At 46.0% G+C, this 25154-nt stretch overlaps 1 protein-coding gene across 1 annotated transcript in view; it reads left to right on the forward strand.

Moving 5' to 3' along the window:
- Positions 1-21445, forward strand: part of LOC115124074 (disintegrin and metalloproteinase domain-containing protein 10-like) — a 53779-nt gene extending 32334 nt beyond the window's left edge. Inside the window, exons 15-16 of the mRNA XM_065022274.1 lie at positions 18045-18171; positions 19816-21445. Of these exons, the coding sequence (XP_064878346.1) occupies positions 18045-18171; positions 19816-20027 (339 nt within the window). The 3' untranslated portion in view covers positions 20028-21445. The remainder of the gene's footprint in view (positions 1-18044; positions 18172-19815) is intronic.
- The last annotated feature ends 3709 nt before the right edge of the window (positions 21446-25154 follow it).

The raw sequence follows: 25154 nt of genomic DNA on the forward strand, positions 1-25154 counted from the left end.
GACTGACTGAGTGGGTAGTGGTACGTAGCTTACTGACTGACTGAGTGGATAGTGGTACGTAGCTTACTGAGTGGATAGTGGTACATAGCTGACTGACTGAGTGGATAGTGGTACGTAGCTTACTGACTGACTGACTGAGTGGGTAGTGGTACGTAGCTTACTGACTGACTGAGTGGATAGTGGTAGGTAGCTTACTGACTGACTGAGTGGATAGTGGTACGTAGCTTACTGAGTGGATAGTGGTACGTAGCTTACTGACTGATTGAGTGGATAGTGGTACGTAGCTTACTGAGTGGATAGTGGTACGTAGCTTACTGACTGACTGAGTGGATAGTGGTACGTAGCTGACTGACTGACTGAGTGGATAGTGGTACATAGCTGACTGACTGAGTGGATAGTGGTACGTAGCTTACTGACTGACTGGGTGGATAGTGGTACGTAGCTTACTGACTGACTGAGTGGATAGTGGTACGTAGCTTACTGACTGACTGACTGAGTGGATAGTGGTACGTAGCTTACTGAGTGGATAGTGGTAGGTAGCTTACTGACTGACTGAGTGGATAGTGGTACGTAGCTTACTGACTGACTGAGTGGATAGTGGTACGTAGCTTACTGACTGACTGAGTGGATAGTGGTACGTAGCTTACTGACTGACTGAGTGGATAGTGGTAGGTAGCTTACTGACTGACTGAGTGGATAGTGGTAGGTAGCTTACTGACTGACTGAGTGGATAGTGGTACTTAGCTTACTGACTGACTGAGTGGATAGTGGTACTTAGCTTACTGACTGACTGAGTGGATAGTGGTACGTAGCTTACTGAGTGGATAGTGGTACATAGCTGACTGACTGAGTGGATAGTGGTACGTAGCTTACTGACTGACTGACTGAGTGGGTAGTGGTACGTAGCTTACTGACTGACTGAGTGGATAGTGGTAGGTAGCTTACTGACTGACTGAGTGGATAGTGGTACGTAGCTTACTGAGTGGATAGTGGTACGTAGCTTACTGACTGACTGAGTGGATAGTGGTAGGTAGCTTACTGACTGACTGAGTGGATAGTGGTAGGTAGCTTACTGACTGACTGAGTGGATAGTGGTACGTAGCTTACTGAGTGGATAGTGGTACATAGCTTACTGAGTGGATAGTGGTACGTAGTTTACTGACTGACTGAGTGGATAGTGGTAGGTAGCTTACTGAGTGGATAGTGGTACATAGCTTACTGAGTGGATAGTGGTACGTAGTTTACTGACTGACTGAGTGGATAGTGGTAGGTAGCTTACTGAGTGGATAGTGGTACGTAGCTTACTGACTGACTGAGTGGATAGTGGTGCGTAGCTTACTGACTGACTGGGTGGATAGTGGTACATAGCTGACTGACTGACTGACTGAGTGGATAGTGGTACGTAGCTTACTGACTGACTGAGTGGATAGTGGTAGGTAGCTTACTGACTGACTGAGTGGATAGTGGTACGTAGCTTACTGAGTGGATAGTGGTACGTAGCTTACTGACTGATTGAGTGGATAGTGGTACGTAGCTTACTGAGTGGATAGTGGTACGTAGCTTACTGACTGACTGAGTGGATAGTGGTACGTAGCTTACTGACTGACTGACTGACTGAGTGGATAGTGGATAGTGGTACATAGCTGACTGACTGAGTGGATAGTGGTACGTAGCTTACTGACTGACTGGGTGGATAGTGGTACGTAGCTTACTGACTGACTGAGTGGATAGTGGTACGTAGCTTACTGACTGACTGAGTGGATAGTGGTACGTAGCTTACTGAGTGGATAGTGGTAGGTAGCTTACTGACTGACTGAGTGGATAGTGGTACGTAGCTTACTGACTGACTGAGTGGATAGTGGTACGTAGCTTACTGACTGACTGAGTGGATAGTGGTACGTAGCTTACTGACTGACTGAGTGGATAGTGGTAGGTAGCTTACTGACTGAGTGGATAGTGGTAGGTAGCTTACTGACTGACTGAGTGGATAGTGGTACTTAGCTTACTGACTGACTGAGTGGATAGTGGTACTTAGCTTACTGACTGACTGAGTGGATAGTGGTACGTAGCTTACTGAGTGGATAGTGGTACATAGCTGACTGACTGAGTGGATAGTGGTACGTAGCTTACTGACTGACTGACTGAGTGGGTAGTGGTACGTAGCTTACTGACTGACTGAGTGGATAGTGGTAGGTAGCTTACTGACTGACTGAGTGGATAGTGGTACGTAGCTTACTGAGTGGATAGTGGTACGTAGCTTACTGACTGATTGAGTGGATAGTGGTACGTAGCTTACTGAGTGGATAGTGGTAGGTAGCTTACTGACTGACTGAGTGGATAGTGGTACGTAGCTTACTGACTGACTGAGTGGATAGTGGTACGTAGCTTACTGACTGACTGACTGAGTGGATAGTGGTACATAGCTGACTGACTGAGTGGATAGTGGTACGTAGCTTACTGACTGACTGGGTGGATAGTGGTACGTAGCTTACTGACTGACTGAGTGGATAGTGGTACGTAGCTTACTGACTGACTGACTGAGTGGATAGTGGTACGTAGCTTACTGAGTGGATAGTGGTAGGTAGCTTACTGACTGACTGAGTGGATAGTGGTACGTAGCTTACTGACTGACTGAGTGGATAGTGGTACGTAGCTTACTGACTGACTGAGTGGATAGTGGTAGGTAGCTTACTGACTGACAGTGGATAGTGGTACTTAGCTTACTGACTGACTGAGTGGATAGTGGTACTTAGCTTACTGACTGACTGAGTGGATAGTGGTACGTAGCTTACTGAGTGGATAGTGGTAGGTAGCTTACTGACTGACTGAGTGGATAGTGGTACGTAGCTTACTGACTGACTGAGTGGATAGTGGTACGTAGCTTACTGACTGACTGAGTGGATAGTGGTACGTAGCTTACTGACTGACTGAGTGGATAGTGGTAGGTAGCTTACTGACTGAGTGGATAGTGGTAGGTAGCTTACTGACTGACTGAGTGGATAGTGGTACTTAGCTTACTGACTGACTGAGTGGATAGTGGTACTTAGCTTACTGACTGACTGAGTGGATAGTGGTACGTAGCTTACTGAGTGGATAGTGGTACATAGCTGACTGACTGAGTGGATAGTGGTACGTAGCTTACTGACTGACTGAGTGGGTAGTGGTACGTAGCTTACTGACTGACTGAGTGGATAGTGGTAGGTAGCTTACTGACTGACTGAGTGGATAGTGGTACGTAGCTTACTGAGTGGATAGTGGTACGTAGCTTACTGACTGATTGAGTGGATAGTGGTACGTAGCTTACTGAGTGGATAGTGGTAGGTAGCTTACTGACTGACTGAGTGGATAGTGGTACGTAGCTTACTGACTGACTGAGTGGATAGTGGTACGTAGCTTACTGACTGACTGACTGAGTGGATAGTGGTACATAGCTGACTGACTGAGTGGATAGTGGTACGTAGCTTACTGACTGACTGGGTGGATAGTGGTACGTAGCTTACTGACTGACTGAGTGGATAGTGGTACGTAGCTTACTGACTGACTGACTGAGTGGATAGTGGTACGTAGCTTACTGAGTGGATAGTGGTAGGTAGCTTACTGACTGACTGAGTGGATAGTGGTACGTAGCTTACTGACTGACTGAGTGGATAGTGGTACGTAGCTTACTGACTGACTGAGTGGATAGTGGTAGGTAGCTTACTGACTGACAGTGGATAGTGGTACTTAGCTTACTGACTGACTGAGTGGATAGTGGTACTTAGCTTACTGACTGACTGAGTGGATAGTGGTACTTAGCTTACTGAGTGGATAGTGGTACGTAGCTTACTGAGTGGATAGTGGTACATAGCTGACTGACTGACTGAGTGGATAGTGGTAGGTAGCTTACTGACTGACTGAGTGGATAGTGGTAGGTAGCTTACTGACTGACTGAGTGGATAGTGGTACGTAGCTTACTGAGTGGATAGTGGTACATAGCTTACTGAGTGGATAGTGGTACGTAGTTTACTGACTGACTGAGTGGATAGTGGTAGGTAGCTTACTGACTGACTGAGTGGATAGTGGTACGTAGCTTACTGAGTGGATAGTGGTACGTAGCTTACTGACTGACTGAGTGGATAGTGGTGCGTAGCTTACTGACTGACTGGGTGGATAGTGGTACATAGCTGACTGACTGACTGACTGAGTGGATAGTGGTACGTAGCTTACTGAGTGGATAGTGGTACGTAGCTTACTGACTGACTGAGTGGATAGTGGTACGTAGCTGACTGACTGACTGGGTGGATAGTGGTACATAGCTGACTGACTGACTGACTGACTGACTGAGTGGATAGTGGTACGTAGCTTACTGAGTGGATAGTGGTACGTAGCTTACTGAGTGGATAGTGGTACGTAGCTTACTGACTGACTGAGTGGATAGTGGTACGTAGCTTACTGAGTGGATAGTGGTACATAGCTTACTGACTGACTGAGTGGATAGTGGTAGGTAGCTTACTGACTGACTGAGTGGATAGTGGTACGTAGCTTACTGAGTGGATAGTGGTAGGTAGGTTACTGACTGACTGAGTGGATAGTGGTACGTAGCTTACTGAGTGGATAGTGGTACGTAGCTTACTGACTGACTGAGTGGATAGTGGTACGTAGCTGACTGACTGACTGGGTGGATAGTGGTACATAGCTGACTGACTGACTGACTGACTGAGTGGATAGTGGTACGTAGCTTACTGAGTGGATAGTGGTACGTAGCTTACTGACTGACTGAGTGGATAGTGGTACGTAGCTTACTGAGTGGATAGTGGTACGTAGCTTACTGAGTGGATAGTGGTACATAGCTTACTGACTGACTGACTGGATAGTGGTACGTAGCTTACTGACTGAGTGGATAGTGATACGTAGCTTACTGACTGACTGAGTGGATAGTGGTACGTAGCTTACTGAGTGGATAGTGGTACGTAGCTTACTGAGTGGATAGTGGTACGTAGCTTACTGACTGACTGGATAGTGGTACGTAGCTTACTGACTGACTGACTGAGTGGATAGTGGTACGTAGCTTACTGACTGACTGACTGAGTGGATAGTGGTACGTAGCTTACTGACTGACTGACTGAGTGGATAGTGGTACGTAGCTTACTGACTGACTGACTGAGTGGATAGTGGTACGTAGCTGACTGACTGAGTGGATAGTGGTACTAGACTGACTGACTGACTGAGTGGATAGTGGTATGTAGCTTACTGACTGACTGACTGAGTGGATAGTGGTATGTAGCTTACTGACTGACTGACTGAGTGGATAGTGGTATGTAGCTTACTGACTGACTGACTGAGTGGATAGTGGATAGTGGTACATAGCTGACTGACTGAGTGGATAGTGGTACGTAGTAGCTTACTGACTGACTGGGTGGATAGTGGTACGTAGCTTACTGACTGACTGAGTGGATAGTGGTACGTAGCTTACTGACTGACTGAGTGGATAGTGGTACGTAGCTTACTGAGTGGATAGTGGTAGGTAGCTTACTGACTGACTGAGTGGATAGTGGTACGTAGCTTACTGACTGACTGAGTGGATAGTGGTACGTAGCTTGAGTGGATAGTGGTACGTAGCTTACTGACTGACTGAGTGGATAGTGGTACGTAGCTTACTGACTGACTGAGTGGATAGTGGTAGGTAGCTTACTGACTGACTGAGTGGATAGTGGTAGGTAGCTTACTGACTGACTGAGTGGATAGTGGTACTTAGCTTACTGACTGACTGAGTGGATAGTGGTACTTAGCTTACTGACTGACTGAGTGGATAGTGGTACGTAGCTTACTGAGTGGATAGTGGTACATAGCTGACTGACTGAGTGGATAGTGGTACGTAGCTTACTGACTGACTGACTGAGTGGGTAGTGGTACGTAGCTTACTGACTGACTGAGTGGATAGTGGTAGGTAGCTTACTGACTGACTGAGTGGATAGTGGTACGTAGCTTACTGAGTGGATAGTGGTACGTAGCTTACTGACTGATTGAGTGGATAGTGGTACGTAGCTTACTGAGTGGATAGTGGTACGTAGCTTACTGACTGACTGAGTGGATAGTGGTACGTAGCTTACTGACTGACTGACTGAGTGGATAGTGGATAGTGGTACATAGCTGACTGACTGAGTGGATAGTGGTACGTAGCTTACTGACTGACTGGGTGGATAGTGGTACGTAGCTTACTGACTGACTGAGTGATAGTGGTACGTAGCTTACTGACTGACTGACTGAGTGGATAGTGGTACGTAGCTTACTGAGTGGATGGATAGTGGTAGGTAGCTTACTGACTGACTGAGTGGATAGTGGTACGTAGCTTACTGACTGACTGAGTGGATAGTGGTACGTAGCTTACTGACTGACTGAGTGGATAGTGGTAGGTAGCTTACTGACTGACTGAGTGGATAGTGGTACTTAGCTTACTGACTGACTGAGTGGATAGTGGTACTTAGCTTACTGACTGACTGAGTGGATAGTGGTACTTAGCTTACTGAGTGGATAGTGGTACGTAGCTTACTGAGTGGATAGTGGTACGTAGCTTACTGACTGACTGAGTGGATAGTGGTAGGTAGCTTACTGACTGACTGAGTGGATAGTGGTACGTAGCTTACTGAGTGGATAGTGGTACGTAGCTTACTGAGTGGATAGTGGTACGTAGTTTACTGACTGACTGAGTGGATAGTGGTACGTAGCTTACTGAGTGGATAGTGGTACATAGCTGACTGACTGAGTGGATAGTGGTACGTAGCTTACTGACTGACTGACTGAGTGGGTAGTGGTACGTAGCTTACTGACTGACTGAGTGGATAGTGGTAGGTAGCTTACTGACTGACTGAGTGGATAGTGGTACGTAGCTTACTGAGTGGATAGTGGTACGTAGCTTACTGACTGATTGAGTGGATAGTGGTACGTAGCTTACTGAGTGGATAGTGGTACGTAGCTTACTGACTGACTGAGTGGATAGTGGTACGTAGCTTACTGACTGACTGACTGACTGAGTGGATAGTGGATAGTGGTACATAGCTGACTGACTGAGTGGATAGTGGTACGTAGCTTACTGACTGACTGGGTGGATAGTGGTACGTAGCTTACTGACTGACTGAGTGGATAGTGGTACGTAGCTTACTGACTGACTGACTGAGTGGATAGTGGTACGTAGCTTACTGAGTGGATAGTGGTAGGTAGCTTACTGACTGACTGAGTGGATAGTGGTACGTAGCTTACGGACTGACTGAGTGGATAGTGGTACGTAGCTTACTGACTGACTGAGTGGATAGTGGTACGTAGCTTACTGACTGACTGAGTGGATAGTGGTAGGTAGCTTACTGACTGACTGAGTGGATAGTGGTAGGTAGCTTACTGACTGACTGAGTGGATAGTGGTACTTAGCTTACTGACTGACTGAGTGGATAGTGGTACTTAGCTTACTGACTGACTGAGTGGATAGTGGTACGTAGCTTACTGAGTGGATAGTGGTACATAGCTGACTGACTGAGTGGATAGTGGTACGTAGCTTACTGACTGACTGACTGAGTGGGTAGTGGTACGTAGCTTACTGACTGACTGAGTGGATAGTGGTAGGTAGCTTACTGACTGACTGAGTGGATAGTGGTACGTAGCTTACTGAGTGGATAGTGGTACGTAGCTTACTGAGTGGATAGTGGTACGTAGCTTACTGACTGACTGAGTGGATAGTGGTAGGTAGCTTACTGACTGATTGAGTGGATAGTGGTACGTAGCTTACTGAGTGGATAGTGGTACGTAGCTCACTGACTGACTGACTGAGTGGATAGTGGATAGTGGTACATAGCTGACTGACTGAGTGGATAGTGGTACGTAGCTTACTGACTGACTGGGTGGATAGTGGTACGTAGCTTACTGACTGACTGAGTGGATAGTGGTACGTAGCTTACTGACTGACTGACTGAGTGGATAGTGGTACGTAGCTTACTGAGTGGATAGTGGTAGGTAGCTTACTGACTGACTGAGTGGATAGTGGTACGTAGCTTACTGACTGACTGAGTGGATAGTGGTACGTAGCTTACTGACTGACTGAGTGGATAGTGGTAGGTAGCTTACTGACTGACTGAGTGGATAGTGGTACTTAGCTTACTGACTGACTGAGTGGATAGTGGTACTTAGCTTACTGACTGACTGAGTGGATAGTGGTACTTAGCTTACTGAGTGGATAGTGGTACGTAGCTTACTGAGTGGATAGTGGTACGTAGCTTACTGACTGACTGAGTGGATAGTGGTACGTAGCTTACTGAGTGGATAGTGGTACGTAGCTTACTGAGTGGATAGTGGTACGTAGCTTACTGAGTGGATAGTGGTACGTAGCTTACTGACTGACTGAGTGGATAGTGGTACGTAGCTTACTGACTGACTGAGTGGATAGTGGTACGTAGCTTACTGAGTGGATAGTGGTACGTAGCTTACTGACTGACTGAGTGGATAGTGGTACGTAGCTTACTGAGTGGATAGTGGTACATAGCTTACTGAGTGGATAGTGGTACGTAGTTTACTGACTGACTGAGTGGATAGTGGTAGGTAGCTTACTGAGTGGATAGTGGTACGTAGCTTACTGAGTGGATAGTGGTACGTAGCTTACTGACTGACTGAGTGGATAGTGGTGCGTAGCTTACTGACTGACTGGGTGGATAGTGGTACATAGCTGACTGACTGACTGACTGAGTGGATAGTGGTACGTAGCTTACTGACTGACTGACTGGGTAGTGGTACGTAGCTTACTGACTGACTGAGTGGATAGTGGTAGGTAGCTTACTGACTGACTGAGTGGATAGTGGTACGTAGCTTACTGAGTGGATAGTGGTACGTAGCTTACTGACTGATTGAGTGGATAGTGGTACGTAGCTTACTGAGTGGATAGTGGTACGTAGCTTACTGACTGACTGAGTGGATAGTGGTACGTAGCTTACTGACTGACTGACTGACTGAGTGGATAGTGGATAGTGGTACATAGCTGACTGACTGAGTGGATAGTGGTACGTAGCTTACTGACTGACTGGGTGGATAGTGGTACGTAGCTTACTGACTGACTGAGTGGATAGTGGTACGTAGCTTACTGACTGACTGACTGAGTGGATAGTGGTACGTAGCTTACTGAGTGGATAGTGGTAGGTAGCTTACTGACTGACTGAGTGGATAGTGGTACGTAGCTTACTGACTGACCGAGTGGATAGTGGTACGTAGCTTACTGACTGACTGAGTGGATAGTGGTACGTAGCTTACTGACTGACTGAGTGGATAGTGGTACGTAGCTTACTGACTGAGTGGATAGTGGTAGGTAGCTTACTGACTGACTGAGTGGATAGTGGTACTTAGCTTACTGACTGACTGAGTGGATAGTGGTACGTAGCTTACTGAGTGGATAGTGGTACATAGCTGACTGACTGAGTGGATAGTGGTACGTAGCTTACTGACTGACTGAGTGGATAGTGGTACGTAGCTTACTGAGTGGATAGTGGTACGTAGCTTACTGACTGATTGAGTGGATAGTGGTACGTAGCTTACTGAGTGGATAGTGGTACGTAGCTTACTGACTGACTGAGTGGATAGTGGTACGTAGCTTACTGACTGAGTGGATAGTGGATAGTGGTACATAGCTGACTGACTGACTGGGTGGATAGTGGTACGTAGCTTACTGACTGACTGAGTGGATAGTGGTACGTAGCTTACTGACTGACTGACTGAGTGGATAGTGGTACGTAGCTTACTGAGTGGATAGTGGTAGGTAGCTTACTGACTGACTGAGTGGATAGTGGTACGTAGCTTACTGACTGACTGAGTGGATAGTGGTACGTAGCTTACTGACTGACTGAGTGGATAGTGGTAGGTAGCTTACTGACTGACAGTGGATAGTGGTACTTAGCTTACTGACTGACTGAGTGGATAGTGGTACTTAGCTTACTGACTGACTGAGTGGATAGTGGTACTTAGCTTACTGAGTGGATAGTGGTACGTAGCTTACTGAGTGGATAGTGGTACGTAGCTTACTGAGTGGATAGTGGTACATAGCTGACTGACTGAGTGGATAGTGGTACGTAGCTGACTGAGTGGATAGTGGTACGTAGCTTACTGAGTGGATAGTGGTACATAGCTTACTGACTGACTGAGTGGATAGTGGTAGGTAGCTTACTGACTGACTGAGTGGATAGTGGTACGTAGCTTACTGAGTGGATAGTGGTACGTAGCTTACTGACTGACTGAGTGGATAGTGGTGCGTAGCTTACTGACTGACTGGGTGGATAGTGGTACATAGCTGACTGACTGACTGACTGAGTGGATAGTGGTACGTAGCTTACTGAGTGGATAGTGGTACGTAGCTTACTGACTGACTGAGTGGATAGTGGTACGTAGCTGACTGACTGACTGGGTGGATAGTGGTACATAGCTGACTGACTGACTGACTGAGTGGATAGTGGTACGTAGCTTACTGAGTGGATAGTGGTACGTAGCTTACTGACTGACTGAGTGGATAGTGGTACGTAGCTTACTGAGTGGATAGTGGTACGTAGCTTACTGAGTGGATAGTGGTACATAGCTTACTGACTGACTGAGTGGATAGTGGTAGGTAGCTTACTGACTGACTGAGTGGATAGTGGTAGGTAGGTTACTGACTGACTGAGTGGATAGTGGTACGTAGCTTACTGAGTGGATAGTGGTACGTAGCTTACTGACTGACTGAGTGGATAGTGGTACGTAGCTGACTGACTGACTGGGTGGATAGTGGTACATAGCTGACTGACTGACTGACTGAGTGGATAGTGGTACGTAGCTTACTGAGTGGATAGTGGTAGGTAGCTTACTGACTGACTGAGTGGATAGTGGTACTTAGCTTACTGACTGACTGAGTGGATAGTGGTACGTAGCTTACTGACTGACTGAGTGGATAGTGGTACGTAGCTTACTGAGTGGATAGTGGTACATAGCTGACTGACTGAGTGGATAGTGGTACGTAGCTTACTGACTGACTGACTGAGTGGGTAGTGGTACGTAGCTTACTGACTGACTGAGTGGATAGTGGTAGGTAGCTTACTGACTGACTGAGTGGATAGTGGTACGTAGCTTACTGAGTGGATAGTGGTACGTAGCTTACTGACTGATTGAGTGGATAGTGGTACGTAGCTTACTGAGTGGATAGTGGTACGTAGCTCACTGACTGACTGACTGAGTGGATAGTGGATAGTGGTACATAGCTGACTGACTGAGTGGATAGTGGTACGTAGCTTACTGACTGACTGGGTGGATAGTGGTACGTAGCTTACTGACTGACTGAGTGGATAGTGGTACGTAGCTTACTGACTGACTGACTGAGTGGATAGTGGTACGTAGCTTACTGAGTGGATAGTGGTAGGTAGCTTACTGACTGACTGAGTGGATAGTGGTACGTAGCTTACTGACTGACTGAGTGGATAGTGGTACGTAGCTTACTGACTGACTGAGTGGATAGTGGTAGGTAGCTTACTGACTGACTGAGTGGATAGTGGTACTTAGCTTACTGACTGACTGAGTGGATAGTGGTACTTAGCTTACTGACTGACTGAGTGGATAGTGGTACTTAGCTTACTGAGTGGATAGTGGTACGTAGCTTACTGAGTGGATAGTGGTACGTAGCTTACTGACTGACTGAGTGGATAGTGGTACGTAGCTTACTGAGTGGATAGTGGTACATAGCTTACTGAGTGGATAGTGGTACGTAGTTTACTGACTGACTGAGTGGATAGTGGTAGGTAGCTTTACTGAGTGGATAGTGGTACGTAGCTTACTGAGTGGATAGTGGTACGTAGCTTACTGACTGACTGAGTGGATAGTGGTGCGTAGCTTACTGACTGACTGGGTGGATAGTGGTACATAGCTGACTGACTGACTGACTGAGTGGATAGTGGTACGTAGCTTACTGACTGACTGACTGGGTAGTGGTACGTAGCTTACTGACTGACTGAGTGGATAGTGGTAGGTAGCTTACTGACTGACTGAGTGGATAGTGGTACGTAGCTTACTGAGTGGATAGTGGTACGTAGCTTACTGACTGATTGAGTGGATAGTGGTACGTAGCTTACTGAGTGGATAGTGGTACGTAGCTTACTGACTGACTGACTGTGGATAGTGGTACGTAGCTTACTGACTGACTGACTGACTGAGTGGATAGTGGATAGTGGTACATAGCTGACTGACTGAGTGGATAGTGGTACGTAGCTTACTGACTGACTGGGTGGATAGTGGTACGTAGCTTACTGACTGACTGAGTGGATAGTGGTACGTAGCTTACTGACTGACTGAGTGGATAGTGGTACGTAGCTTACTGAGTGGATAGTGGTAGGTAGCTTACTGACTGACTGAGTGGATAGTGGTACGTAGCTTACTGACTGACTGAGTGGATAGTGGTACGTAGCTTACTGACTGACTGAGTGGATAGTGGTACGTAGCTTACTGACTGACTGAGTGGATAGTGGTAGGTAGCTTACTGACTGAGTGGATAGTGGTAGGTAGCTTACTGACTGACTGAGTGGATAGTGGTACTTAGCTTACTGACTGACTGAGTGGATAGTGGTACGTAGCTTACTGAGTGGATAGTGGTACATAGCTGACTGACTGAGTGGATAGTGGTACGTAGCTTACTGACTGACTGAGTGGATAGTGGTACGTAGCTTACTGAGTGGATAGTGGTACGTAGCTTACTGACTGACTGAGTGGATAGTGGTACGTAGCTTACTGACTGAGTGGATAGTGGATAGTGGTACATAGCTGACTGACTGACTGGGTGGATAGTGGTACGTAGCTTACTGACTGACTGAGTGGATAGTGGTACGTAGCTTACTGACTGACTGACTGAGTGGATAGTGGTACGTAGCTTACTGAGTGGATAGTGGTAGGTAGCTTACTGACTGACTGAGTGGATAGTGGTACGTAGCTTACTGACTGACTGAGTGGATAGTGGTACGTAGCTTACTGACTGACTGAGTGGATAGTGGTAGGTAGCTTACTGACTGACAGTGGATAGTGGTACTTAGCTTACTGACTGACTGAGTGGATAGTGGTACTTAGCTTACTGACTGACTGAGTGGATAGTGGTACTTAGCTTACTGAGTGGATAGTGGTACGTAGCTTACTGAGTGGATAGTGGTACGTAGCTTACTGAGTGGATAGTGGTACATAGCTGACTGACTGAGTGGATAGTGGTACGTAGCTGACTGAGTGGATAGTGGTACGTAGCTTACTGAGTGGATAGTGGTACATAGCTTACTGACTGACTGAGTGGATAGTGGTAGGTAGCTTACTGACTGACTGAGTGGATAGTGGTAGGTAGCTTACTGACTGACTGAGTGGATAGTGGTACGTAGCTTACTGAGTGGATAGTGGTACATAGCTTACTGAGTGGATAGTGGTACGTAGTTTACTGACTGACTGAGTGGATAGTGGTAGGTAGCTTACTGACTGACTGAGTGGATAGTGGTACGTAGCTTACTGAGTGGATAGTGGTACGTAGCTTACTGACTGACTGAGTGGATAGTGGTGCGTAGCTTACTGACTGACTGGGTGGATAGTGGTACATAGCTGACTGACTGACTGACTGAGTGGATAGTGGTACGTAGCTTACTGAGTGGATAGTGGTACGTAGCTTACTGACTGACTGAGTGGATAGTGGTACGTAGCTGACTGACTGACTGGGTGGATAGTGGTACATAGCTGACTGACTGACTGACTGAGTGGATAGTGGTGACGTAGGTACGTAGCTGAGTGGATAGTGGTACTGACTGACTGACTGAGTGGATAGTGGTACGTAGCTTACTGAGTGGATAGTGGTACGTAGCTTACTGAGTGGATAGTGGTACATAGCTTACTGACTGACTGAGTGGATAGTGGTAGGTAGCTTACTGACTGACTGAGTGGATAGTGGTAGGTAGGTTACTGACTGACTGAGTGGATAGTGGTACGTAGCTTACTGAGTGGATAGTGGTACGTAGCTTACTGACTGACTGAGTGGATAGTGGTACGTAGCTGACTGACTGACTGGGTGGATAGTGGTACATAGCTGACTGACTGACTGAGTGGATAGTGGTACGTAGCTTACTGAGTGGATAGTGGTACGTAGCTTACTGACTGACTGAGTGGATAGTGGTACGTAGCTTACTGAGTGGGATAGTGGTACTGCTTACTGAGTGGATAGTGGTACATAGCTTACTGACTGACTGACTGGATAGTGGTACGTAGCTTACTGACTGAGTGGATAGTGGTACGTAGCTTACTGACTGACTGAGTGGATAGTGGTACGTAGCTTACTGAGTGGATAGTGGTACGTAGCTTACTGAGTGGATAGTGGTACGTAGCTTACTGACTGACTGGATAGTGGTACGTAGCTTACTGACTGACTGAGTGGATAGTGGTACGTAGCTTACTGACTGACTGACTGAGTGGATAGTGGTACGTAGCTTACTGACTGACTGACTGAGTGGATAGTGGTACGTAGCTTACTGACTGACTGACTGAGTGGATAGTGGTACGTAGCTGACTGACTGAGTGGATAGTGGTACGTAGCTTACTGACTGACTGACTGAGTGGATAGTGGTATGTAGCTTACTGACTGACTGACTGAGTGGATAGTGGTATGTAGCTTACTGACTGACTGACTGAGTGGATAGTGGTATGTAGCTTACTGACTGACTGACTGAGTGGATAGTGGATAGTGGTACATAGCTGACTGACTGAGTGGATAGTGGTACGTAGCTTACTGACTGACTGGGTGGATAGTGGTACGTAGCTTACTGACTGACTGAGTGGATAGTGGTACGTAGCTTACTGACTGACTGACTGAGTGGATAGTGGTAGCTTACTGAGTGGATGTGGTAGTGGATAGTGGTAGGTAGCTTACTGACTGACTGAGTGGATAGTGGTACGTAGCTTACTGACTGACTGAGTGGATAGTGGTACGTAGCTTGAGTGGATAGTGGTACGTAGCTTACTGACTGACTGAGTGGATAGTGGTACGTAGCTTACTGACTGACTGAGTGGATAGTGGTAGGTAGCTTACTGACTGACTGAGTGGATAGTGGTAGGTAGCTTACTGACTGACTGAGTGGATAGTGGTACTTAGCTTACTGACTGACTGAGTGGATAGTGGTACGTAGCTTACTGAGTGGATAGTGGTACATAGCTGACTGACTGAGTGGATAGTGGTACGTAGCTTACTGACTGACTGACTGAGTGGGTAGTGGTACGTAGCTTACTGACTGACTGAGTGGATAGTGGTAGGTAGCTTACTGACTGACTGAGTGGATAGTGGTACGTAGCTTACTGAGTGGATAGTGGTACGTAGCTTACTGACTGATTGAGTGGATAGTGGTACGTAGCTTACTGAGTGGATAGTGGTACGTAGCTTACTGACTGACTGAGTGGATAGTGGTACGTAGCTTACTGACTGACTGACTGAGTGGATAGTGGATAGTGGTACATAGCTGACTGACTGAGTGGATAGTGGTACGTAGCTTACTGACTGACTGGGTGGATAGTGGTACGTAGCTTACTGACTGACTGAGTGGATAGTGGTACGTAGCTTACTGACTGACTGACTGAGTGGATAGTGGTACGTAGCTTACTGAGTGGATAGTGGTAGGTAGCTTACTGACTGACTGAGTGGATAGTGGTACGTAGCTTACTGACTGACTGAGTGGATAGTGGTACGTAGCTTACTGACTGACTGAGTGGATAGTGGTAGGTAGCTTACTGACTGACTGAGTGGATAGTGGTACTTAGCTTACTGACTGACTGAGTGGATAGTGGTACTTAGCTTACTGACTGACTGAGTGGATAGTGGTACTTAGCTTACTGAGTGGATAGTGGTACGTAGCTTACTGAGTGGATAGTGGTACGTAGCTTACTGACTGACTGAGTGGATAGTGGTAGGTAGCTTACTGACTGACTGAGTGGATAGTGGTATGTAGCTTACTGAGTGGATAGTGGTACGTAGCTTACTGACTGACTGAGTGGATAGTGGTGCGTAGCTTACTGACTGACTGGGTGGATAGTGGTACATAGCTGACTGACTGACTGACTGAGTGGATAGTGGTACGTAGCTTACTGAGTGGATAGTGGTACGTAGCTTACTGACTGACTGAGTGGATAGTGGTACGTAGCTGACTGACTGACTGGGTGGATAGTGGTACATAGCTGACTGACTGACTGACTGACTGAGTGGATAGTGGTACGTAGCTTACTGAGTGGATAGTGGTACGTAGCTTACTGAGTGGATAGTGGTAGGTAGCTTACTGAGTGGATAGTGGTACGTAGCTTACTGACTGACTGAGTGGATAGTGGTATGTAGCTTACTGAGTGGATAGTGGTACGTAGCTTACTGAGTGGATAGTGGTACATAGCTTACTGACTGACTGAGTGGATAGTGGTAGGTAGGTTACTGACTGACTGAGTGGATAGTGGTACGTAGCTTACTGAGTGGATAGTGGTACGTAGCTTACTGAGTGGATAGTGGTACGTAGCTTACTGACTGACTGAGTGGATAGTGGTACGTAGCTGACTGACTGACTGGGTGGATAGTGGTACATAGCTGACTGACTGACTGACTGACTGAGTGGATAGTGGTACGTAGCTTACTGAGTGGATAGTGGTACGTAGCTTACTGACTGACTGAGTGGATAGTGGTATGTAGCTTACTGAGTGGATAGTGGTATGTAGCTTACTGAGTGGATAGTGGTACGTAGCTTACTGAGTGGATAGTGGTACATAGCTTACTGACTGACTGACTGGATAGTGGTACGTAGCTTACTGACTGAGTGGATAGTGGTACGTAGCTTACTGACTGACTGAGTGGATAGTGGTACGTAGCTTACTGAGTGGATAGTGGTACGTAGCTTACTGACTGACTGACTGAGTGGATAGTGGTACGTAGCTTACTGACTGACTGACTGAGTGGATAGTGGTACGTAGCTTACTGACTGACTGACTGAGTGGATAGTGGTACGTAGCTTACTGACTGACTGACTGAGTGGATAGTGGTACGTAGCTTACTGACTGACTGACTGAGTGGATAGTGGTACGTAGCTTACTGACTGACTGACTGACTGACTGAGTGGATAGTGGTACGTAGCTTACTGACTGACTGACTGAGTGGATAGTGGTACGTAGCTTACTGACTGATTCTGTCAGATGACCAGAAAGGTCACTATATTCCCATGAATGTAATTCATACTTACTATGTATTCCACTGATCAGTCAGACGCATAAAGAAAAGGATAGGAAGGCAAAGTGTTTTGAACTAGTTGACGTGTCTGAAGGTAGTATTCTGCCTGTCAACACCTTGTTCAACACTTTTATACGCCATAAAACTTCCACTCAACTAGCACTGCAGCAGCATGAGTATAGCAACGCGTTTCGATAAGCTTTGTTGTCGATAAGCTTGTGTTGTTGTACTGAACTAAAATATATAAACGCAACATGTAAAAAAGTGTTGGTCCCATGTTTCATGAGCAGAAATAGAAGTTCCCTGAAATGTTTTATACTTACAAAAAAAGCTTATTTCTCTCAAATTTTGTGCACAAATTTGTTTTACGTTCCTGTTAGTGAGAATTTCTCCTTTGCCAAGATAATCCATCCACTTTGACAGGTGTGGCACATCAAGAAGCTGATTAAAACAGCATGATCATTGCACAGGTGCACAAAATAAAATGTACAGTTTTGTCACACAACACAATGCCACATATGTCTCAAGTTGAGGGGAGCGTTGCAATTGGCATGTTGACTGCAGGAATGTCCACCAGAGCTGTTGCTAGAGAATTTATAATGTTAATTTCTCTACCATAAGCCGCCTCCAACGTCGTTTTAGAGAATTTGGCAGTACGTCCAACCGACCAGTCAGACGCATGCATAAAGATTACCATGGAGGATAAACTCAAAAACAATTGTATTTTCGTTGTGGACTCTAGTGGACAGATTGTTTTTAGAAGTTGTGTGTTTATGAAAAATGTATCTCCATTTCTTTGTTTTTCTTCTGGTTCCAGGCTCACTGGTGGGCAGTGCTATTGATGGGTATTGCTCTGATCATGCTGATGGCTGGCTTCATTAAGATCTGTAGTGTCCACACTCCCTCCAGCAACCCCAAACTGCCCCCACCCAAACCACTACCAGGTGAGTCTCCACACCCCCTCTAGCAACCCCAAACCACTACCAGGTGAGTCTCCACACCCCCTCTAGCAACCCCAAACCACTACCAGGTGAGTCTCGGCACGCCCTCTAGCAACACCAAACCACGACCAGGTGAGTCTCCACACCCCCTCTAGCAACCCCAAACCACTACCAGGTGAGTCTCCACACCCCTCTAGCAACCCCAAACCACTACCAGGTGAGTCTCCACACCCCTCTAGCAACCCCAAACCACTACCAGGTGAGTCTCCACACCCCCTCTAGCAACCCCAAACCACTACCAGGTGAGTCTCCACACCCCCTCTAGCAACCCCAAACCACTACCAGGTGAGTCTCCACACCCCCTCTAGCAACCCCAAACCACTACCAGGTGAGTCTCCACACCCCCTCTAGCAACTCCAAACCACTACCAGGTGAGTCTCCACACCCCCTCTAGCAACCCCAAACCACTACCAGGTGAGTCTCCACACCCCATGCTACACGTCTTCAAATGAATGGGTTGTGAAAAATGTAGAGAACTAGAGAGAACCACAACAGTATGAGTGTTGTCAGAAATGGCCAGGTCGCCCTTAAAATAGAGGAGTTTTAACCTCTATGGATCTACCTGGTGAAATGAAGGTTTTAAAGAGAAGTGCCTGTGAAAAGACGGGAATGTTCAGCTAAACCAGTGGTCACCGACCTTTTTCCGAGTCAAGATCACTTTCCGAGTCAAAAGCCCTGATCTCCCGCTCAGATTTAGTTTTATCTAGTGATGCACCGATATGACATTTTTGGCCGATGTCGATATCTGATATTCTCCTTGCCCCCAAAAAACCTGATACCGATATTTACAATTTTTAGCGGTCTTTTAAGCATTCTAGTACAGTTAAATAGTTAGACCACTGCGTCCATGTGTGTGTGTTAAGGAACTGCATCTCAGTGCAAGAGGCGTCACTACAGTCCCTGGTTCGAATCCAGGCTGTGTCACATCCGGCCGTGATTGGCAGTCCCATAGTGCGGCGCACAATTGGTCCAGTGTTGTAAATAAGAATTTGTTCTTAACTGACTTGCCTAGTTTTATAAAGGTCACATCACACACACCACACTGACTCAAAAGTTATTTTGTTGGCATTTATTTATGTCCCCATGACGAGTAAAACACCATCAAAACCTTTTTCTTTCACTTACTTGCTGTGCTGTTTCATTGTTCCTTAGTTCAGTCGTTTCATTGTCAACCAGGATTTCTATGGAACGCCGTTTGGGTCTTTGCGTGTCAAAAAAAATACACGTCAAATAACACATCTGTTTCAGTAGCTATAGTTCGCTACCTAACTATATAGCTATATAGCTCGGTGTCATCATCTAAAATAACCCACATTTATAAGGCAGTTCTTATTTGATTGATGGTGGTCGGACCCATCTATGTGAAGCTAGCCACAATAAGGATTAGCCACAATAGTGGACTTTGCGGTTAGCCTTCAAAGTAAAAGTATAGCATAGTGCCAATAGTGTGGAAATAATATAAAACATTTGAATGCAAGGCTTTATCATTGGGTTTTTACAGAAATGTTTGGTGATCAACCAGTCAATCGCGATCGACTGGTTGTTGACCACTGTGCTAGACTAACCTCTCTCTCCCTCTTACCCCAGGCACGTTGAAGAGGAGGAGAGCCCAGCAGCAGGCCAGGGAGGCCCAGGTGCACCAGTCCCAGTCTCACCATGGAGGTGTCAGCCACGGCCAGCACCACCCTGTCTCTGGGGGCCAGCGGCAGCAGCCCTCACGCCAGCCCCAGCCCCAGAGGCACCACCGCAGCCAGGGTCAGCCTAGAGAAAACTACCAGATGGGCCAGATGAGACGCTGAGCTGCTGAGACACTGGGGTTCGGGGTGGGGAACGCTGCTCCCTCCATCGCCTGCTCCTTGCCTTGCCTTGGCTCCTCCTTGTGCCTATTTATGTCACTGCTGGGATTGAGATTTGAACCCATGTCTCCAGGGTGGAAATCCCACATCTTCACCATTTAAACCTAGAGGATATTCTTAGATGTTTTATGATAGATGGAATTGTGGGAAAGAAATGGGAACAACAGTTTTTTTAGTTTTTACACACTTTTTAGGATGTCCTGTTTATCTAATGGTTAAGGCGTTGTGTTGCCTGCCACGTGGGAGACCCGGATTCAAATCACACCGGTTTACACCTAACAGTGGGATAAAACACGTGCTTCACTCCACCCAAAGAACAGCCTAAACTGGTTGTTTACCATCCCCATACGTCAGACCCTCCATCTACAAACAGACAAACAGGACGGAGTTGAGAAAGCTCAAAGACCTCCTCCAATAACCACCACTAGAGCTGCAGCACAGCTGACCTCTTCAAATAACCACCACTAGAGCTGCAGCACAGCTGACCTCTTCAAATAACCACCACTAGAGCTGCAGCACAGCTGACATCTTCAAATAAAGACCCCCTCCAACGACCACCACTAGAGCTGCAGCACAGCTGACATCTTTAAATAAAGACCCCCTCCAACGACCACCACTAGAGCTGCAGCACAGCTGACATCTTTAAATAAAGACCCCCTCCAACGACCACCACTAGAGCTGCAGCACAGCTGACATCTTTAAATAAAGACCCCCTCCAACGACCACCACTAGAGCTGCAGCACAGCTGACATCTTTAAATAACCACCACTAGAGCTGCAGCACAGCTGACATCTTTAAATAAAGACCCCCTCCAACGACCACCACTAGAGCTGCAGCACAGCTGACATCTTCAGTCTTCATCCAGCTGTTTTCTGGGGCTCCACCTTTTGGAGTGAGATCCGCCATTTTGTCATTCTGTGGAGTGGAAGTGACCATCAGCCATTGAAGTGGAAGTGACCATCAGCCATTGCAGTGTGGAGTGGAAGTGACCATCAGCATTGCAGTGTGGAGTGGAAGTGACCAAAAGCCATTGCAGTGTGGAGTGGAAGTGACCATCAGCATTGCAGTGTGGAGTGGAAGTGACCAAAAGCCATTGCAGTGTGGAGTGGAAGTGACCATCAGCCGTTGCAGTGTGGAGTGGAAGTGACCATCAGCCGTTGCAGTGTGGAGTGGAAGTGACCATCAGCCGTTGCATTGTGGAGTGGAAGTGACCATCAGCCGTTGCAGTGTGGAGTGGAAGTGACCATCAGCCGTTGCAGTGTGGAGTGGAAGTGACCATCAGCCGTTGCAGTGTGGAGTGGAAGTGACCATCAGCCGTTGCAGTGTGGAGTGGAAGTGACCATCAGCCGTTGCAGTGTGGAGTGGAAGTGACCATCAGCCGTTGCAGTGTGGAGTGGAAGTGACCATCAGCCGTTGCAGTGTGGAGTGGAAGTGACCATCAGCATTGCATTTTTTTCTCCTTCATTTATTTGAATCGAGTTCCAAGGAGTGGAGGAATGGTTCCATCACATGTAGCTTTAGTTGTGTGTTTTTTTTTTTCTTTCCATTTGCAAAGTCCCTCCTCCTGAGTGAGAACACACATATGTTCCAAGGCTCCTGGTTGGTTGAAATGTTTTGCCAGCCATTTTAGCCAGAAATTAAAGAGATTTGCTGGACTTGTGATTACGACACAACGTTTCAAACTCAACAGCAAAAAGACACAAGGCTCTTCTCTTTGTTTCTCCATGCAGACTCTCAGAGACAGTCTGACTGACGGTCTCTGACTGACTGTCTGTAAAGATTTTCAGTGTAACATAACATGAGTGAAAAAACACAACTATTTCTTCTACTGTAAATGTACATATGATTCTTTACTGTTTTTGGTTAGTACTGTACTCTCAGGACAGTAACACAAATGAAGCTATCTGGAAGGGTGTATATGGGTTCTGTGGACTGGACACTGAAGTTGGGAATTTTAACAGCATTTCAGCAATCAACTTCTCCTTTTGCTGCAATCATGGAATCCTATGGATGGAATTCTCATAGTGTTTAGATTCCAGAGGTAGAACATAAGGTCACCACCATATCTCACTACTTCTCACCTTTGACCTTTTGTGACGTTCAAGAGCTCCCTCGTCTCTTCATCTGGTATTTTTTGCTAATAACTTGTGGTCGCGACGTGACATCTTGTTGTGGACGTGTCGCGACATCTTGTTGTGGACGTGTCGCGACATCTTGTTGTGGACGTGTCGCGACATCTTGTTGTGGACGTGTCGCGACATCTTGTTGTGGACGCGACATCTTGTTGTGGACGCGACATCTTGTTGTGGACGCGACATCTTGTTGTGGACGCGTCGCGACATCTTGTTGTGGACGCGTCGCGACATCTTGTTGTGGACGCGTCGCGACATCTTGTTGTGGACGCGTCGCGACATCTTGTTGTGGACGCGACATCTTGTTGTGGTCGCGACATCTTGTTGTGGACGCGACGCGACATCTTGTTGTGGTCGCGACATCTTGTTGTGGACGCGACGCGACATCTTGTTGTGGTCGCGACATCTTGTTGTGGACGCGACATCTTGTTGTGGACGCGACATCTTGTTGTGGTCGCGACATCTTGTTGTGGTCGCGACATCTTGTTGTGGACGCGACATCTTGTTGTGGACGCGACGCGACATCTTGTTGTGGACGCGACATCTTGTTGTGGACGCGACATCTTGTTGTGGACGTGACATCTTGTTGCGATCGCGATAGAAAGGAAAGGGAAGTTCACTTAGTTTTTACACACTTTTTTAGTTTTGTCCCAGTTTATTTTGTATATATATACGTTTTGATGCAGTAGAATGAATAGAACAAAGAACCACTAATTAAAAGCTGTCACGTCACTGACGGCAGGCTAAGCTAAGCTTGGCATAGGGTCCATCCAAAATAGCACCCTATTCCCTATTTATCCCTGGTCCAAACTAGTGCACTATGTATAGTTGAAGTCGGAAGTTTGAAATAAATACATGCTGAAATAAATCGGCTATGATTCTGACATTTCACATTCTTAAAATAAAGTGGTGATCCTAACGGACCTAAAAGACAGGGAATTTTTACTAGGATTAAATGTCAAGAATTGTGGAAAAAACTGAGTTTAAATGTATTTGGCTAAGGTGTATATAAACTTCCGATTTAAACTGTAGGTGTTAGGGTGCCATTTCGTATGTACACTTACTTTAGTACAAAGAGGGTATTAAAGACACATTTCTAGGTTTACGTGAATGAGTGTGGAAATACATTGAAAATCAATTTCAATTTGGGAACGAAAAATAAGTTAATTTTCAGATCAAACGTCTGACAATGTACAACGTGGCCGTGCAGTCATGTTTTTATTTAATTTAAATGTGACCATTGTTGATTGACTGTACTAGGCTGTAAGGTGTGTAATATTGTTTTTGTCTGTTACACAATTAATCATAACTGATTATGTTCCTATGATAGCTGGGGGTTGATTTAGTTCGGTAGTTTAACCACTACAACAAACCGGAGTTATTCCAAGACGATCGCACGTTCTGGTTGTCCACTATGACGTAACACTTTGTTTAGAGCTTGTTCTTAGATTGAAAGGTTCATTTTTTTCTCCCATGCATTGATCACTTGCCCTGTAAAAAAATGTGTGTGGATGATTGGGTTGTGTTGATTTGGGCACCAAACGGAAGAAAACAGGACTACCTGGGCTCTTTCAATAAGAAACGCGTTCTTTTTTTAATTGATTTTTAAATCCCCATTTTCTTTTTCATTTGGCGTTGCAAAAATGGATTTTAAAACGTTTTATTTATTTTTTTCATATGTTTTGTTGTTGTTGTTGTTGTGTGCCCTAATGACATAACCCTGTTCTGTTAAAAGACTGTGTCCCCTACAGAGATGAGTGTCTTTGTGACCCTTTACATTAGTTAACATGAGTGTTGTTGTGTGCCCTAATGACATAACCCTGTTCTGTTAAAAGACTGTGTCCCCTACAGAGATGAGTGTCTTTGACCCTTTACATTAGTTAACATGAGTGTTGTTGTGTGCCCTAATGACATAACCCTGTTCTGTTAAAAGACTGTGTCCCCTACAGAGATGAGTGTCTTTGTGACCCTTTACATTAGTTAACATGAGTGTTGTTGTGTGCCCTAATGACATAACCCTGTTCTGTTAAAAGACTGTGTCCCCTACAGAGATGAGTGTCTTTGTGACCCTTTACATTAGTTAACATGAGTGTTGTTGTGTGCCCTAATGACATAACCCTGTTCTGTTAAAAGACTGTGTCCCCTACAGAGATGAGTGTCTTTGTGACCCTTTACATTAGTTAACATGAGTGTTGCTGTGTGCCCTAATGACATAACCCTGTTCTGTTAAAAGACTGTGTCCCCTACAGAGATGAGTGTCTTTGTGACCCTTTACATTAGTTAACATGAGTGTTGCTGTGTGCCCTAATGACATAACCCTGTTCTGTTAAAAGACTGTGTCCCCTACAGAGATGAGTGTCTTTGTGACCCTTTACATTAGTTAACATGAGTGTTGCTGTGTGCCCTAATGACATAACCCTGTTCTGTTAAAAGACTGTGTCCCCTTTCATTTAGATGAGTGTCTTTGTGACCCTTTACATTAGTTAACATGAGTGTTGCTGTGTGCCCTAATGACATAACCCTGTTCTGTTAAAAGACTGTGTCCCCTACAGAGATGAGTGTCTTTGTGACCCTTTACATTAGTTAACATGAGTGTTGCTGTGTGCCCTAATGACATAACCCTGTTCTGTTAAAAGACTGTGTCCCCTACAGAGATGAGTGTCTTTGTGACCCTTTACATTAGTTAACATGAGTGTTGCTGTGTGCCCTAATGACATAACCCTGTTCTGTTAAAAGACTGTGTCCCCTACAGAGATGAGTGTCTTTGTGACCCTTTACATTAGTTAACATGAGTGTTGCTGTGTGCCCTAATGACATAACCCTGTTCTGTTAAAAGACTGTGTCCCCTACAGAGATGAGTGTCTTTGTGACCCTTTACATTAGTTAACATGAGTGTTGTTGTGTGCCCTAATGACATAACCCTGTTCTGTTAAAAGAC

This window comes from Oncorhynchus nerka, linkage group LG9a (assembly GCF_034236695.1).
Source record: "Oncorhynchus nerka isolate Pitt River linkage group LG9a, Oner_Uvic_2.0, whole genome shotgun sequence".
NCBI classification, from domain to species: Eukaryota; Metazoa; Chordata; class Actinopteri; order Salmoniformes; family Salmonidae; genus Oncorhynchus; species Oncorhynchus nerka.